Source organism: Halichoerus grypus, chromosome 14, assembly GCF_964656455.1.
Source record: "Halichoerus grypus chromosome 14, mHalGry1.hap1.1, whole genome shotgun sequence".
NCBI classification, from domain to species: Eukaryota; Metazoa; Chordata; class Mammalia; order Carnivora; family Phocidae; genus Halichoerus; species Halichoerus grypus.
The window spans coordinates 93,944,824-93,963,274 of NC_135725.1; the positions used below are offsets into that span (position 1 = coordinate 93,944,824).

Genomic DNA, 18,451 nt, shown 5'->3' on the forward strand with positions numbered 1-18,451 from the left:
CCTTGGGTCTAGAGAGGAGGTGGAGGGTCTTCTGAGTGAAGCGGGTAAGTGCCCAGTTTTTCTTGTTGGGATTGGGCTCAGAATTGGAGGGATTTTGTAGGACATGAGTTTGGACCTGATCCTGTAGAGTCCATGGTTTCTCTTGCACCATCTCCCTTCTGCTCTGTCCCCACTGTACCAACATACAAGGCTGGTTCTCCCCAGTGGCCTCTGACGATGTCTCCCATAGCATTCTCCCTGGACATGCCCTTCTATAGGGAACCCTCTCTGGGTCTCAGGGCTGGAGGGGATTGGAGATTTTGTCTTCATGATTCAGAAAGGGGTGGTGTAAGGCCTAATGGAGTGGGAAGAGGGTCTGCCCCCAGAGAAAGTGAAGCTCAGGGCTCTTGCACCCAGGCATCGTTGATCCACTTGTGCACCCTTGCTCAGTGAGCTCGTGTGGAGTACAGGTAGCATGAACTGGGGCTTCCTTCCAGGCCTTCAGTGATGTTTGAGAGGAGAGCAGATTAAACTGAAGCTGTGACTGGAAATTCACATAAAGTAGCAAATATTTGAGATTCCTGTTACAGAAAACAAACACTAATGATAAAGTATTTCACAAGTGGAGCAGAAGATCTTGAGTTGTGAGAAAATGCCATTTGATGCCACAGAAATTTTCGACTCACTCAGGCCTTTTCGTGGCCATTTCCCGTCCACTTGGGAAGAGCACCGCCCCCCCCCACCCCGTGCCCTTCCTCGTCCTCCAGAGCACACATCATCACCTGACATGCTGCGCATGTTGGGGTGTACAGAGCTTTTCTTTTCTTCATCGTTGTCCCATGAGAACAAAGCTGATTAGGAGAGCAGTTTGTTGCAGCGTGGACTGTGGCCCCCAGCAGATGTGCACGGGTCACTTTGCTCGACCCTGACTGGAAACAGTGATGTACCTGGATGCGGGAGAGGCTGACCTGGGCCTGAGGCCTGTTGATCCCCTTTGTGCGGGCCGTGTTTCACAATGCCCGGCGTACCTTTAAATCCCTTAAATCTCAGACTCCTCACTGTCTGGGCACAATGTCCTCATGTCTCCATCTTGTGGATGAGGAAGCAAGGGGCTCAGAGGAGCCAGGGACCAGTGTACCCTCAAGGTGAATCAGCTACCACATTGAGAGGTGCGATGATGCATCTTTGGGGTGCTCTAGACCTTTCCTGATGCAGAGGCAGATGGCAATAAGGCAGGGCCTGGCTTTGAAATAGTAGGTGAAGTAGTAGGTGCTCTCTGGTGTGACAGGAACCACGGACTCTGGGAGGATGGGGCAAGCTCTGTCCACCTCCAAGGGGTTGGCCAAGGCCAGAGGCGACTAGCCGTGGGGAGGCTGCCGTGTGTTTGCTGCCCCCTGCTCTCCTGCATGCGCTCGCATGGTGGTGCCGGGCAGCTCCCGCCCTGGGCGCAGCCACGGAGTGCTCTGCCTGCCACGCTGTGCTCGGTGTGTCTGTGGCTGCTGCCGCCATCCGTCCTCATGGCTCTCTAGGCTGTCTGTCTGTTGCCACCCCCACCCCTCTCCCGAATGCCCCCTGGAGCCCCAAGAAAAGACATCTGGGTGGAGGGGTGAGAACTTGAGTCTCAACAAGCAGTAGTAGGTGACTTGTTGAGCTTTGCGTTCATGCACTAACTCTGTGGATGGACAGTGCCTTCCCCTGCCTTGTCTTCCATCCCTTCTTTCTCACCCAGAGCCTAGATTTTCCCCAATATCTCCAGGAAATCTTGTCTGTGGCAGTGGCCTGAGCAGAGTGCTTTGGGCTGGGCAAATGATAACTGTGTTATCACAGCCTTGGTCCCTCCAGACCCAAGTGAGGAGGTGCTTTAGAGGCCGGGCCCTTGGAAGCTCCCTCCCGTTCCTCTGCTTTATTGTCTTGTACAAAGGATTTCCCAGCACTGTAGACAAAGTCTCCCTTCCATCTCTGTGCCCATCCTCCCGAGGTGACTGGCTCATTTGAGAACCTGGGGCCCACGGGGCGGGTGTGGATGTCTCTTGGCCATCCTGTACCACTGAGATTCACTTTCCCCAGCACAAGCAGGTGAGGGAGTGCTAGGCAAACTGTGTGCCCTCCAGGGTCACACCTCAAGGTCCACTCCTGCCTTCTTGCTGATCTGGACCACAGTCAGCACCTCCCTGTGACTACCAGACCTCCCACCCCATGGCTCCAACATCTAGCCCTCCAGCAGAGGCAGTCTAGTCTCCAGCCACCCCGGTGGGAACCGAAGAGGCAGACAAGGGCTGGGTTGGGGCCACTGTCCTTAGAAGTAAGAGTGAGACCTGCCTCTCCACCGAAGGCCTCAGCCCAGCCAAGAGCAGATGGGCAGCCCTGGAGGAGGGCGGCCAGCTCTCCCCAGGCTCCCCATGCCTCCTGCATGTGCTCTCCTACTGCTGCTCTCATTCAACATGTCGTGTTCTTTTCTCTTCATCTGACCACTGAATCTGGCGATACGATGTGTCTAGGCCTGAGCTGCTTGCATATGTTAAAACACCAAAGTGGCAGGAAGCTGCTGTCAGGCTGCGTGCGGGCACCTGGTCTCCAAGCAGACAGAGGGTGGGAGGCTGCCCAGGGCCACAAGCACCCCCACATCATGGACACCGTCCAGAGCCATGTTCCCTGAAGGGGATGTGCCAATAACTCAAGGCGCCCCTGGGCCAGGGTGGAAGCCTCACTCCCAGGTAATCTGTGGAGTCCAGAGTTTATTGCTTCTTTTTGTGCTTGATTTTGAACCTCTTGGATGAGGGAGCAGTGCTAGATACCCTGGGATCTCTGGAGTTGAGACCATTTGCGGATTTCATAAGTGGCTTCCGTGGTGTGGGCAGCAGGATCGCCAACACTTACCCTTCCTATGGTGACTTGTCTGCAGGCACCAGGAGCAGCCCCAGAAGAGATGTTTGCCCCTCTGCCAGGTCCCAGGCAGCAGGGGCTTTGCTAGCCGTATGGAGAAGCGAAGGGCCCTTCAGAGGCTCTCGGTGAAGAAGCAGCCCTGCCCGGCACTTGGACGGCTTGGCTGTGTCTTGCAAGAGGCGGTCAGTGTTAGAGGCCCATCCACAGTTGGTCTCCTGGCTCCACCTGGCAGCAAGGAGCTGCTTCTGAGAATTTTTCTCTCTCTCCCTCCCTGTCGGGGGCAGGGGAGCCTAAAGCGGAGGGGTTTCTTTGATTTGCTGCATGAGAAGTGATTTGCAATGACAAGCTTTACTTTTGGAAGGTTTTCTGGTGGCCGATTGCTGCTTATACTGTAGAGCAGTGACGTTTTGTTCGATCTCTCTTTGTATCCACTTTTCTTCGGGACCACAGCACGCCAGGGAGAGGTGGGTGGGGAGCAGCCCCTGCAGTTGCAGGAGGCTGGTCTCTGCAGGTTAGAGAACAGCCTCTCTTCCCTACAGAACAATTTCATCAACCTCAGCTTTCTCCGCCTCTTCCGTGCTGCCCGGCTCATCAAGCTGCTGCGCCAGGGCTACACCATCCGCATCCTGCTGTGGACCTTCGTCCAGTCCTTCAAGGTGAAGCCAGGCACGGCCCTCGTGCCCTGACCCTCCCCTGTGTGATGCACAGTGCTGTGGCCACCACCTCCTCCTTGCCACCAGAGCAGCCCCTCCTCGTGGAGGCTCCTTGTTGGCACCCGTTATCCTATTGTAGTTTACAAAGACATTTTAAGTGATCCAGAGAGCATCTTGGTAATGCTCACTGACTCTGAGGTGGGTTCTATGACTGATTATAGACGAAGGAACTGAGGCAGTCTCTTGGTGGAGGGGCTTCATGGTCAGTGGGGGTGGATCTGTGGTCGCTGGGGTCTGGGTGGCCCCAGAGACCCGGCCACCGTCCACTCTGCAGACGAGGCCCGAGCAAGGTAGCTGGGCAGCCCTCCCTGGAGCTGCCCTGTCCTCCATGTGTCTCCACAGGCCCTGCCCTACGTGTGTCTGCTCATCGCCATGCTGTTCTTCATCTACGCCATCATCGGCATGCAGGTGGGTGCGCCTGATGGGACAGGGAGCAGAAGGGGCCCCTGTGCCCTGGGGCAAAAGGGCACTGATCATGGTCATCAAATGGTAACAATGACAGATTGGCACTTGGGGAACATTTCTATGTTTGAAGCACTTTATGAACTTAATTCTCAGAAAGGCTGTTCTACCGATACGGACACGGAGGCTGGGCACCACGGGTTTGGGCCTGTCACCCAGAGTCCACTAGTGAGGCGTAGCTCCACCGTCTGCGGGAAAATGCTCTGCTGTGCTCCTGAATGGAACCCCATTGGGCTGTTAGGGTGTTGATGGGCATGTTTGACTGGGTGCTGGGCCCCCGTGGTGGTGGAGCCTTTGAGCACATCTGCCTGGTGCTGAGTGGCTGGCAAAGCACCAGCTGGTCATTCTGTTAGTCCAGAGAGTTGACCTGATCCTTTACAGGAAATTATATATCACAGAAGAAAAAGTCAACAGGATCACACCAGATCACTGTACTGTCAGATTCAGCTTGGATAAGTTAGATTGCCTTTATTTTGCCGAAGAACCCTTTGTCAGCTATTTGGAAAAACATTTAAAAGACACAAAGCAGTGTTCCAGTTTTAAATCTTTGGCATCTGGCCACTTTTCAACAGTAGGGTGGGAGATGGATCCAAATGTTAAATTATAGTGGGAGAAGCCATTGTCTTAAAGGTTAGCTGAAAACTGATTTTTAAACTCTACTTCAAGGATTAAAAAGGTTCTCTTCCTTTAAAATTTGCTGAGATCTGATGCTATTTAAAAAATATATATATTTGTGCCCGCTTTGGTTTGGGAATTTATAAGACCAGAAGGGTCACTGATCTTTGTTTTTGGTGAATATGTGATAGTTCATAAATTTTTCAGCCAGATTCCAGATTTTAAGCCAAGTACAGTTACTGACTTGTTTGCATTCCTAACACTAAAAAGAAATCAATTAAAATGGATAAAAAGCCCATTGTGATATTTGCACAGAAATGTAAAAAGAAACTTTCAAGTTGACCTCATAGCTATTACCAATATAATTACTGCTTTGGAGTCATTGATGACAGAGTGAACTTTCAAGTGCTTCCTGTCTTATATATAGCGCAGCCCACATAGACTTAGCTCCGGGGGGCATTTGTACTCGGCATGCAGACTTGCGGTTGTAGACGTGCGGAGCTGGGGGGGCGGTGACGTGTTTGGCTGGAAGCGCTGGCCCCTCCAGCCCCTGCGGCAGTGGTGGTGGCTAAGGGCGGCATCCTGTGCCTTGTGGGTCCTCACGTGCACACACCCTCTTCTGCCTGGCCACAGCTCCTGAGGACCCAGCAGTATCAGCCTGCAGCCTTCTTTCTCGTTTCAGGTTTTCGGAAACATTGCCCTGGACGACGACACCAGCATTAACCGGCACAACAACTTCAGGACGTTTCTACAAGCCCTGATGCTGTTGTTCAGGTGCGTTGTCTGGGGGTCAGCGCAGGCTCAGAGGCTCCTCCGTTCAGGAGCGCCAGGGCGTGCGCCGACCCAGAGGGCCACCCCCCTCTGACCCCAGCTTGTGCTGGCTTCCCCTCAGTGGGCCTTCCCAGCTTCTTCTCCCCTTTTCCTCCTTCCTTCCCTAAGGGTTCCTGGGCCTCGGGACAGACGGAGGGGAAGCCCCTGAGGGAGGTCAACCTGAGAGCCCCAGGTGAGGCTGGCCTTGACCAGCTCAGCTCAGATCCCTGGCGGGGGCCAGAAGGCCTCTGGTGAAGCTGCAGCCAAGGGTCTGGGAGGACAGAAGGTGTCCAGCAGGGCCTTTTTCGGTGTGCTGGCCGTAGGCTTTCCATCTGCTCACCTTGTTGACTGCAGGGTCTGTGGGATCGGGGGCCGGGGGGGTGGGCGGAGCAGGGCAGGGGGACACAGAGTGTGTTACTCAGGGACCCAAGGAACTCAGCTGGCCAGAGCCGCTGGTGTGAGTGTCTCCACCTGCCCCCCATGGCTCACAGGACTGCAGTTCCCTAGGCTCCAGGCTCCAAGGCAGGCAGAGCAGCTTGTTTCTGGCTCAGGCGCCTCCCTGTGTGCTCGACAGGGCTGCGTGTCAGCCTTTGTTCCGAGACGTGGCACACTCTCTGTGGGCCATCCTGGTTTGGGGGCTGTGGGGAGGGGGTGAATGTGTCTCACGCCTCCAGGGTCCCCTTCGTTAAGGCAAGCCCACCACATGACCCTAGGAGGGAAGAAAGGAGCTCTTCGTAGGGACTTGTGGAGGAGGGGTGCTGACATAAAACCCTGCCTGGGGCTCCTTCTGGAAGTGCCCACACGTGTGTTTGTTTATGCACGTGCAGCAGGATGCGGTAAGGCCTGTGCTGGGGGGTGCCCAGCACGGTTAATCCCAGGCAGATGCATTCCAGGGCCCGTGGAGCTCTTCTTTCTATGGAGGGAGATCAGACCGATCTGCTTAGCTAAGCTGCCTGGAGAGAGTTGTCTGACTCTTGTTTTTTTAGTCAGATGGACAAATATCCTTAGGCCTACACTTTCTCCAAATGACATCATTTCTCTGGACTTTAGCTATTACGTTCATTTCATCTCTTCATTTATTAATGTCCTGCCTCGTGCTATAAGATTGAGGCAGGCCTATGAAACCAGCCTTAGTTTTAAGTCTTTGTTCTCAAAGATCTCTTTTCCTCCCTGGTCTCTGTGTCACATGTGAGCACCAGTATCAGTCAGGCCTGGCATTGGACAGCTGCCCTGCAGGAAAAGCCCCCTACTCCTAGCCATTGTTAATGGGAAGTGGGCTCAGCTTGTGCCCAGAGCTGGCCACACAGGCACACCCCGCTGGGGGCGGGGGCACCCAGGCCTCTGGTCCGCCTGCAAGTCTAGCGCACATCTGGCCTTCGTGCTGGCTGCATACCCAGGGACCAAAGTCCATGAAGAAGGGTCCTCCAGGGTGGCCCCTCAGGCTGGTGGGGTTGTTCTTGGTGTGTTCAGGAAACAGCAGACGCCGGTGTGGCTGGAGTGGACCAAGCAGAGACCACTGGGAAAGAGCAGGCCGCGAGTTTCACAGAGCTGTGGGCAGTTGTGTGAATTTTGGCTTTTGCAGTGAGTGAGGGGTCATTGAGAGGAGAAGTGACCTGATCTCACCTGTGTTTAGTGGACCCACTTGGCTGTTGGGTGGGGCAGAGCAGGAAGATCCGTGAGGAAGCTATTGCAGAAGCTCAGGGGAGGTGGTTGTTGCTTAGCCCAGGGTGTTGAGAAGTGGTGAGAGTCTAGCTGTTTTTTGGAGGTAGATGAGCTGATGAAGCTGGTGAGAAGGAGTGGAGGCAGGGAAGCCTGCAATATATTTGGCCTAAGAAACGGGAGGGGTGGAGCCCCCATTTCTTGCATCAAGGAAGGCTGGGATGGCACATGCTGGGTGAGGGAGGCCAGGAAGGGCTGTGTTGGCTCCGAGGAGCCAGAGGTCCATGAAGGGGCGCTCACCATGGTGCTCACTTTTGGTGCAGTGCCTCGTTTTCAGTAACTAGTTCTTTCCGAGTTAATGATCAATTTGAAAACCTAATGCCAGAGGATTCTTTTTAAGAAGTAGGCGTCTCTTACCCAGACCTTACATATGAGTGGGTTCTCTGCAGGAGGGAGCCCAGGGAGGGTATGCACTTGAGCCAGCTCTTCTGAGATTCCTTTTCAGGCTGGTCTGGACCTTCCTTTGTGGGTCTCATGGCTCTGCCCTTCTTCTCAGGAGTGCCACTGGGGAGGCCTGGCACGAGATCATGCTGTCTTGTCTCAGCAACCAGGCCTGTGATGAGCACGCCAATGCCAGTGAGTGTGGGAGCGACTTTGCCTACTTCTACTTCGTCTCCTTCATCTTCCTTTGCTCCTTTCTGGTAAGTCCTGGTCACTGTGCCCATGTGTCCGCCTGTCTCAATCCATCCCAGGCCCCCCCTACATCTCTCACTGATCCCTGATACTGATTCATGTCACATTACAAGCCGATTCTGTGTTGATGGTCCTGTTTCCCCAGAGACGATGACCTCTAAAAGGACCCACTCTGTAATGAGCTCCTGTGGGCCTTGCCTTTCCTTCTCAGAAAGGGTTTTAAGTTTCCACGGGACAACTGTCCTTTAGCCTTTAGCCTCTGCCATGGTGATGAATTACAAAGAAGCAGCACTCCAGCTGGTGTGCCTGGGGCAGATGAGCCTCAGGAAACTGGTTGTTGGGGAGGTAAGTGGACTAGGTTCAAGTCAGCAGACACTTCTGGGAAACTTTGAGCAGGGGCATGACACAATCTGGTTGATATTTTAAAACCTTACTCTGGCTTCTGGTCAGGAGAGGTGAAGAGTGGTCAGGAGATGGTTGGAGGTGACAGTGCCCAGAGAAGGGTGGGGATGAAGGGAGTTGAGCTGCATTTTAAAGACAGAGCCAACACGACTGATGAGTAAACACAGGCATGAGAGAAGAAGAGAAAGAAAGCGGCACCTGCCGTTTGCTGGGGTGCTGGAGACACAAGCCCTCGTTCACTGCCAGTGAGAATGTGAAGAGGTGCAGCAGCTGTGGGAGACAGTATGGTAGCTCCTCAGTAGATTGAAAATAGAATTGCAGTATGATCCAGCAACTCCACTTTTGGGCATATGCCAGAATTGAAGACAGGGACTTGAATAAATATTTGTACACATACGTTCATAGCAGCATTATTCACAATGGCCAGGAGGTAAGAGCAACCAAAGTGCCCATCAACAAGCGATTGGTACACAAAATGTGACATGAACATACAAGGGACTATTATTCGGCCTTAACAAGAGAGGCAGTTCTGGCCCATGCTTCAATATGAATGAATCGTGAAGTCGTTATGCCAAGTGAAATAAACCAGTGACAAGAGGAAAAATAACTGTATGGTTTCACCTATCTGAGGCCCCTCAAGTGAAGTTCATAGAGACAGAGAGCAGGATGGCGGGTGCCAGGGACTGGGGGAGGGGGTGGGAGTTAGTGTTTAATGGGGTCAGGGTTTCAGTTGGGGAAGATGGAAGAGTTCTGGAGATGGATAGTGGGGATGATTGCACAACAGTGTCAGTGTGCTTGATCGCCACTGCACTGTGCACTTAAAAGTGGTTAAATTGGTAAGCTTTTTGCTAGGTATGTTTTACCACAATTTAGAAAATGGTATTAAAAAAGAATTAACATAAATCCTATCCAAACTCTTTTTATTTTTTTAGAGGGGGGAGGGAAAGAGGGAGAGAGAGAATCTCAAGCAGACTCCATGCTGATTGCGGAGCCTGACGTGGGACTCCATCTCACGACCCTGAGATCATCACCTGAGCTGAAATCAAGACTCGAATGCTTAACTGACTGAGCCAACCAAGTGCCCCCTATTCAAACTCTTCCAAAAAGTAGAAGAGCAAACACCTCCTAACACATCCTGTGATGCTGCCATTGTCCTAATACCAAAGGCAGGCAAAGATGCCACAAAAAAAGAAAACTACAACCAATGTCCCTGATAAATATATAGTAAGAATCCTGAACAAGATACTAACAGACTAGTTCCAACAACACATTAAAAGGATTATACACCATGATCAAATGGGATTTATCCCAGGAATGCAAGGATGCATTTTCAACATACAGAGATTAACCAATGTGACGAGGAAAAAAACCCCACATGATTATCTCATTGGTGCAGAAAAGCATTTGACAAAATTCAACACCCTTTCATGAAAAAAACACTTAGCAAACTCGGAGTAGAAGGGAACGTCCATAACACGATGAAGGACATTTATGAAAAACCTACAGTTAACATTATACTCAGTGGTGAAAGACTATTAACTTTTTCCCCAAATAGCAGGAACTAGACAAGGATGCCCACTTTTTTTTTCTTTTTTAATTGTGTTATGTTAATCACCATACATCATTAGTTTTTTGATGTAGTGTTCCATGATTCATTGTTTGCATATAACACCCAGTGCTCCATGCAGAACGTGCCCTCTTGAATACCCATCACCAAGGATGCCCACTTTTTATCACTTTTACTCAACATCGTGCTGGAAGTCCTAGTTAGAGCAGTTAGGCAAGAAAAAGAAATAAAAAGCATCCAAATTGGAAAGGAAGAAGTAAAGATATCTCTATTTGCAGATGATACTATTCTATATGTAGAACATCCTGAAGAACACACACACACACACACACACACACACACACACACGCTACTAAAACTAATAAATGAGTTAATCAAAGTGTCAGGGTACAAAATCAACACATAGTAAACAACCTGAAAAGGAAATTAAGGCAATAATTCCATTTCCAGTAGCACCCAAAAGGATAAAATACCTAGGAATAAATAAATACCCATGGAGATGAAAACTTGTACAGTGAAAACTGCAAAATATTGCTAAAATGAGTTAAAGAAGACCTAATTAAATGGAAAGACATGCATGTCCATGGATCAGAAGACTTAATATTGGTAAGGTGGTAATGTCCCCACAAAGTGAGCTCTAGATTCAGTGTGATCCCTTGTCAGAGCTCCAGTGGCCTTTCTACAGGAATGGAAAAGCTGATCCTCAAATTCATATGGAATGGCAAGGAGCCCCAAATAACAAAAAATCTTGAAAATTAAAGACCGGGGCGCCTGGGTGGCTCAGGCGTTAAGCGTCTGCCTTCGGCTCAGGTCATGATCCCAGGGTCCTGGGATCGAGCCCCGCATCGGGCTCCCTGAGACCAAGTGAGAGAACTCACATTTCCCTATTTCAAAACTTACTATAAAGGCACCATGAGTAAAAACAATGTGGCTGAAGAGATACTTTTCCAAAGAAGACATACAGATGACCGACAGGTACATGAAAAGGTGCTCAGCATCACTTATCATCAGGGAAATGCAAATCAAAATCCTAAGAGCCAAGATATGGAAACAACCTAAGTGTTCATCAACAGATGAATTAGATAAGGAAGATTTGGTGTGTGTGTACACACACACACACGCACACATTTTTCAGCAATGGGAAAGAAGGAAATCCTTCTGTCATTTGTGACAACACAGATGGATCTTGAGGGCATTATGCTAGGTGAGAAAGGCCAGACAGAAAAAGACAAATACTACATGTATAACTTATATGTGGAATTTTTTTTAGAAGTCAAACCGTAGAAACAGTAAAAGAGTTGTTGCCAGGGACTAGAGAGTTGGGGAAATAGGGAGAAGTTGGTAAAAGGGTACACACTTTCAGCTATAATATGAATAATGTCTGAGAATGTAAAGTAAAACATGGTGACTATAGTTGATAACACTGTATTCTATAATTGAATTTTTCTAAGAGAGTAGAACGTAAGTGTTCTACCAAAAAAAATAGGTGATGGATGTGTTAATTAACTAGATGGTAGGAATGATTTCACAATGTTTATGTATGTATATATACCACAATATGCACTTTAAGTGTCTTATAATTATGTCAGTTATATATATCTTAATAAGGATGATACGGGGGCAGTACGGTATTGGCATAAGGATAGACCAATGGAGTGGGATGGAGATTCCAGAAATAAATCCAAATATCTATGGACAATTGATTTTTGACAAGGATGCCAAAGCTGTTGAGTATGGAAAGAATAGTTTCTTTAAGACATGATGAAGAGACAACTGGATATCCACATGCAAAAAAATAAAGATGGACCCATACCTCACCCCATATACAAAAATGAACCCAGAATTGATGAAAGACCTAAATGTAAGAGCTAACACTACAAAACTCTTAGGAGAAAGCATAGGGGGCAGATCTTCATGATCTCGGATTTGTCAGAGGATTCTTAGATTCAACACCAAAATCACAAGCAACAAAAGAAAAAAATAAATTAGACTACTCAAAATTAAACACTTTTGTGTGTCAAAGGGGATTATAAAAAATGTGAAAATACAATTTAAGGAATGGGAGAAAATACTAATCCACATATTTTATAAGGGGATAATATCCAAAATACATAAACAACTCTTAGAACTGTATTACAAAAGACAACCATTTAAAAAATGGGCAAAAAATCAGAATAGACATTTTTGCCAAAAGGATATACAAAGTGGCCAACAAGCACATGAAGACATTCATCATCTTTGGGCATTAAGGAAACTCAAAACCACACACTCGCTTCACACTCACTAGGATGGCTATAATGATGATAATTTTTTTAATGGAAAATAACCAGCATTGGCAAGGACATGGAGAAATAGTAACTCTTGCACATTGTGATAGGAATGTAAAATGCAGCAACCTCTGTGGAAAACAGTTCAGCCCAAAGGTGGAAACAACCCAAATATCCATCAATGGATGAATAGATAAACAAACTGGTATATACCTACCATGGAATATTATTCAGCCTTAAAAAGCAATGAAGTTCTGACCCAAATGGATGGCTGAGCCTCAGAAAATCACGCTAAGTGAAAGAAGTCAGGCACAAAAGGCCCTATATGGTCCTGTATTGTAGGATTCCTTTTATATGAAGTACCCCAAATAGACAAGCCGATAGATGCAGAACAGAGATTGCTAGGGAACGGGAGAAAGGGGAAATAAGTGAGTGACTGTTTACAGTACAAGGCATTTTCTGGGGTGATAAAGAATTTTTGAGGGGCACCTGGGTGGCTCAGTCGTTGAGCGTCTGCCTTCGGCTCAGGTCACGATCCCAGGGTTCTGGGATCGAGTCCCGCATCGGGCTCCCTGCTCAGCGGGGAGCCTGCTTCTCCCTCTCCCTCTGCTCCTTCTCCCTGCTTGTGCTCTCTCTCACTGTGTCTCTCTCTGTCAAATAAATAAGTAAAATCTTTAAAAAAAAAATTTTTGAAACTAGAGAGGTGGTTGCATAATATTGTGAATACAGTAAAGCCACTGAGTTGTACTCTTCAAAATGATTAAATGTATGTTATGTGAATTTCAACTCAATTAAAAAAAAAAAAGAAGCTGAGCTTTTGGCCTCTAGAGTCCAAACTACTAACTCCAAAGTCACTGTTTTCCTTGAAGGCTAGCTAGGAGGGGAAGAGGATGGTGATGGGAGGTGGGGCAGGAGGGGTTGCCAACATGAGTTAGGGTAGGGCAGCAGAAGCAGGGAGTGGGAGGGGCTCGGGTTAGTTTGCGGGACCTAGAACCCTGGGGTAGGAGGCTGGGTGCCACGGGGACTGGTGGTGGTGGTGGTGTAGTGGAGGCCCAGAGGCTGGGGGCAGCAGGGCTGGACGGGCTCTGGCTGAGTTTGAGTGGCCTCCGCTGCCATGATGGTTTCGCACACAGACTTTGGCTGGAGGGTAAGGGCTAGGGTAGAGGGCAGGCTGAGGTCTCTCTATGTCACCCCTTCTCCTTCCTGTCCTGCAGATGTTGAACCTCTTTGTGGCCGTGATCATGGACAATTTTGAGTACCTTACACGGGACTCTTCCATCCTAGGGCCTCACCACCTGGACGAGTTCATCCGGGTCTGGGCTGAGTACGACCCGGCCGCGTGGTGAGTGGCCCCCGTGCTCCGTGGTCCCCAGGGTGGTCCATGCCACGGATCTCGGGACAGGGCTGGGTGGCTTCAGACCTGTGTCATGTGACACAGGTTTTGTCAAACCCCCTCAGGTTTTGGTGGGGTCCGCAGAGGGTGGTGCCAGGTCCCCTTCTAGGTGGCACGCTCCTTCTCATGCCCACAGTGCTCTTATACAGCTCCCTGGGCTGAGAAATGCTCTGTGAGACCCTCAGTCCAGCACTTAGGAGGTTCCAAGGGGGCTGTGAGGCTCAGGTCTCTTGCCAAATGGGAGTGTACTGTCTCCTCACAGGTCTGTCACATGAGGGGCGTGGAGGGCTCAAGGGAGAGGGTGTGGACACAGCAGGAGGGCCTTCCCTTGGGGCCTCACCATTCTCATGAAGCTTGGAGGCCTTCATGGCAGAAATGACATTCTTCCCACCGATGGGCTCAGGCCTCTCCCTCTCTGCCATCTCTTGGGAACAGGAGCCAACATGCACCCCTGTGTCCCCAGCCCAGGCTGCAAATAGTGGGCGCTTGGTGAACTTTCACTGAAATTAAAGGAGCTACCAGGAAGGGTCTAGTATGTTGAAGACCCTTTGGTCATGGTGGGAAAGGGTTACTGTGTTGCATTAAGTGAGGGGTAGTTCATTTCCAGACAGAGCAAGTATGTCATGAGGGGACTGGCTTGGGTTAGAAGGGTGTTCCATGATCCATGAGAGAGTCCTGCACACCCAGGACACATACTCTTATCCTCGGGGCTAGCAAAGCAGCATGGACTCACCATCTGCCCATTTGTCTGTTCCTTCATCACTGGCTTCTTCACTTGCTTATTCATTCATTCACTCTCTCAAGCGGATACTTGAGTAGTTATTCAGGGCATGCTCTCTGTAAGGCCAACACAGGACATGGAGGGGCCAAGAGACCTGGCTGCTGGGGAAGGCACAGGCCTGCTCTTCGCCTCGCTCATGGTGAGCGCTCAGCAGTCATGAATGTGAATGAACAGTGCATCAGTAAACGGATGGGCGTCGTCCCTTCCCACGCTCGAAGGGAATGAGAAGACTGTGAAGATGGGGTGTAGCCACTTCCCACTTCCTCTCTCCGAGGCTCCCAGCCTGCCCATGTCCCCCTCGCACAGCTCTGTTTGGTCACCCCTTGCGTGGTAGAGGCCTGGAGGAGATGGTCAGTGTCATCGTGGTGAGGACCCTACTGCCCGCAGTTTTTCCCTAAACTGGAGCTCAGCAAGGGGATTGCTCCAGAGCTCTCTGACCCTCAAGCCCCTGGGAGCTTGGCTGGGCTCCCCCACCCTCCTCTCATTCAGCCTTCCTGGAGCCCCTACCCCATCATGTGAGGATCCAGAAGATGCTGTATGAAACCCTTCCCAGGCTGGGCAAGCCCTGAAACCACTGGCAGCACCAGCAACCCCAGGGCATTTCCATTCCTGTAGTGTCTCTGGGTGTTTTCCATTGTAGTGAAAATTGTATAATTTTCACACAGTGCAGAACAAGCGTGGCTGTTATTTATGTTTCATGGTGTAGGTGACCGTTTTTGTGGCCTTGGAGAGTCCTGTCATTTTGCTGATGCGTCAGCACATCGGCCCTGCAGTGCCCAGTCTCATTCTGGCTCAGGGGTAGGTGTGGGTTCTCTGGTCAGGAGGGCCCACTCAGGTCAGAGAGCAGGAGAGACTCCAAGTGAGGCAGGCTTGAGGCTCATTCCAGGAGGGTCATCTGCACTGTGGTCTGGAGAGATGCTGCTGTTTCTGGGCACATTGTTTCTAGTATATGTGCTGCGAAGCGAGCACTGGGCACATTGTTTCTAAAGGGTGTGTTGCAGGGAAGCAGAGACGCTGTATGGGCGGTATGTCCATACGTGCAGGACAAAGGCAAGTCAGCGCAGGCCTGTGAGTGGGGAGGACTTGCCCCAAATCTTTATGAACTGTAGACCCAGGACTTCCCCTAGTCCAGGCACAGGTGGAGCAGAATTTGGACACATAGGAAATGGACTTGGGCCAGACTGTGGTTTTGTGATGGTGCACAGGGGGCTCAGACTGTTTCCCAAATCCAGAGTTCTGAAAATGGGGCCTCTGGAAGGCAGAGGCCATTGGGAGTGTGGTAAAGAAAGTGCTATGGAAGAGTAGACAGCAAATATAAGCGTCACCCCAGAGGTGGCGTCTGCGAAATAGCACACAAGACCATGGTCCAAAAGTAGCATAAATGTGACCCACAACTAACACTCAGACTTGCTGCTCCCACATGTGGCCCGGGCTGAAAACATAGCCTGCCTCCAGATGGCAGGGGATAGGGGAAGGCCCAGCAGAGGCAGCTGAGGAGACTGAGTCCTAGGCACAGGACCGAGGGTGCTCTGAGCCCTTCCTAGCCTCCGTGGCAGATGCAAGGATGTGGTCCGCTTTATATCCCAGGCGGCCGCTCTGCTGTCTCCTCGTTCTTGGAGAGACTTAAAGAACAACAAAACTGTGAAATTTCCCAAGCTTTCATATGTGTGTGTGTGTGTGTGTGTGTGTGTTTGCGCCTGTGTGGCTCTGTGGGTGTGTGCACAAGTGTATACATGTGTGCCTGTGTGTGCATATTGCATACGTGCATGGGTGTGTGTGCACATGTGGACAGGTCTGTGTACACACGTGGCACGCATGTGTGCATGTGCGCACATGCACATGGTTTGTACGTGTACGAGCGTGCACACACGTGATCGTGTGCAAATGTGTGAGTGCAGTGCATGTATGCACATGTGGACAGCTCTGTGTACACACGTGGCATGCGTGTGTGCGTGTGCGCACATGCACATGGTTTGTGTGTACGTGTACGAGCGTGCACACACGTGATCGTGTGCAAATGTGTGAGTGCAGTGCATGTTTGCACATGTGGACAGGTCTGTGTACACATGTGGCATGCGTGTGTGCATGTGCGCACATGCACATGGTTTGTGTGTACATGTACGAGTGTGCACACATGTGATCGTTGTGCAAATGTGTGAGTGCAGTGCATGTTTGCACATGTGGACAGGTCTGTGTACACACGTGGCATGCATGTGTGCACATGCACATGGTTTGTGTGTACGTGTATGAGCGTGCACACATGTGATCGTATGCAAATGTGTGAGTGCAGTGCATGTTTGCACATGTGGACAGGTCTGTGTACACATGTGGCATGTGTGTGTGCATGTGCACACATGCACATGGTTTGTGTGTACGTGTATGAGCGTGCACACATGTGATCATGTGCAAATGTGTGAGTGCAGTGCATGTTTGCACATGTGTGTGCTTGTGTCCACGCGTGTGTGAATGCACGTGTGCATGGGTGTACACGGGCATGCGTGCTTGTGTGTGTACATGTGTGTGAACGCAGGTGTGCATGGGTATGTATGTGTGCATGTGCGTGTGCACATGCATGCTGTGGGGAGATGAAGAAGGCGTGGGCTTGTTGCTTTCTGGTGCCGCCTTCTCCCATCTTCACTGTTGCCTCACTTGGAGAAGGGTAGAGAGTCGAGAGGAGAATCACAATCACACCTCTAAGCAATCTGTCTACTCATCTTTGTGTTCATCCATCCGCCCAGTCAACATTCCTGAGCATCCGCCGTGTGCTGGGGACCAGGGGTGTGTAGGTGAAGCAAGCATGTGCTCTCAGGATGCTGAGTCCAACGGGACTGTGGGAGAACAGAGGAGCCGTAGTGTGAGCCCGGGGTGTCTGAGGAGGGAGAAACCCCATCTGGCTGGTGAGTCAGAGGAGGTGGCATTTGAGCCAAACTGAAGAGGGCAGGATGGATTGAGCTCTAGAGAAGAGGTTGGGGCCAGGGCTGAAGGGAAGGGGGTCTGATTGTGTCTGATGGAGAAGAGAATGCATTGCAAAGGGGCTGGAAGGGCGGCTGGGACAGGTTGAGAAGGTCTTGAAATTTGGGATAAACAAGGAGCTTTGACTTTGCTTTATAGACAGCGAGGACAGTTTTTTGCATTGGAGTGACAGTATGGTGCCCCCACTTTCCATCTGGTGCCATCTGAGGGATTCGATGGTGGAAGAGAGAAGATGAGCCAAAGAACAGGCTGTGAATTGGGTTGGGTGATTGTTGGGGCTGGGGGCTTCACCATGCTTCCAGACCCTTCGTGATGATCCTTTAGGTCCAGTGAGTTAGCAAGCACCTTGGGTGAGGCCAAAGTGGGGCTTCCTCTTTCTTCCCTCTTTTCCAGAAGTAATTTGGAGCTGATTGGACAGGAAAGAGAAACGTCCGTGTTGGCCAGGGTGCCCACCCTGGGACTAGGGGGTCCTTAGCTGGACCAGCAGATTCCAGGAGATTCAGGAGGTAGAGACAGTCAGGAGAGCCAGGCGTGGGGTCTCAGGCACTCAGGGAGCAAGAGTAGGGGCTGCCAGAGAGGGTGGGTGAACAAGGCCCGGGGAGAGACGGACCAATGGTTTCAGTGTGTGCACAGTGGGGGCTTGGGACAGGGGCCAGCACTTGTTCTGTATGGTGTGTCTCCTGCCTGCATCAGGCTCTGGAAATGGTCTTGGGATTGCCATGCCTCCTGGGGCTTTCTGAGCCCCAGGGTTCCCTGCAGGGAGCTGCCTGTCCAGCCGCCGGGCTCCTCTTCCTGTCGCAGGCTGGGTGGGCGGGCGGGATGGGCTCATCGTGCCTTGGTTGCCATAACCTGTGACATTTCCTTTCCAGTTGCCGGATTCATTATAAGGATATGTACAGTTTGTTGCGTTGTATTGCGCCACCCGTTGGCTTAGGGAAGAACTGCCCTCGTAGGTTGGCCTACAAGGTTTGCAACTTCAGAGCCTCCATCCGACATACTCTTCCCTGCCCGAAACGCAAACACAGCACACACTCCCTGCCTGGTTTGGGAATGACGACACCTCACCTCTCTTTCCTCCTGTCCTGCCCTGCCCCGCACTCCGACCTCCTGGACGCTTTGGTCCCCCATCTGATCTCCCGACCCCTCCAGCTGGCTGGGGAGAGGCAGCCTTCTGAGGCAGTGCACACGAAGCTTTCTGGCTGGGCCTGGAGGGCAGGGGCCGGCTGCTGGGTGGGAGCTGGGGGCCAGGTCCAG

The 18,451-nt window shown here is 50.8% G+C and overlaps 1 protein-coding gene across 7 annotated transcripts in view; it reads left to right on the forward strand.

The window, feature by feature from the left end:
• Positions 1 to 18,451, forward strand: part of CACNA1B (calcium voltage-gated channel subunit alpha1 B) — a 188,762-nt gene that overhangs the window by 151,061 nt on the left and 19,250 nt on the right. For 6 of the 7 annotated variants that reach the window (XM_078062104.1, XM_078062109.1, XM_078062110.1 and 3 more), the window contains 5 exons: positions 3,402 to 3,518; positions 3,918 to 3,983; positions 5,335 to 5,426; positions 7,678 to 7,822; positions 13,265 to 13,392. In XM_078062104.1, coding sequence (XP_077918230.1) covers positions 3,402 to 3,518; positions 3,918 to 3,983; positions 5,335 to 5,426; positions 7,678 to 7,822; positions 13,265 to 13,392 — 548 coding nt within the window. Of the gene's footprint in view, positions 1 to 3,401; positions 3,519 to 3,917; positions 3,984 to 5,334; positions 5,427 to 7,677; positions 7,823 to 13,264; positions 13,393 to 18,066; positions 18,164 to 18,451 lie in introns of all 7 variants that reach the window. The other variant, XM_078062105.1, reaches the window with a different exon arrangement.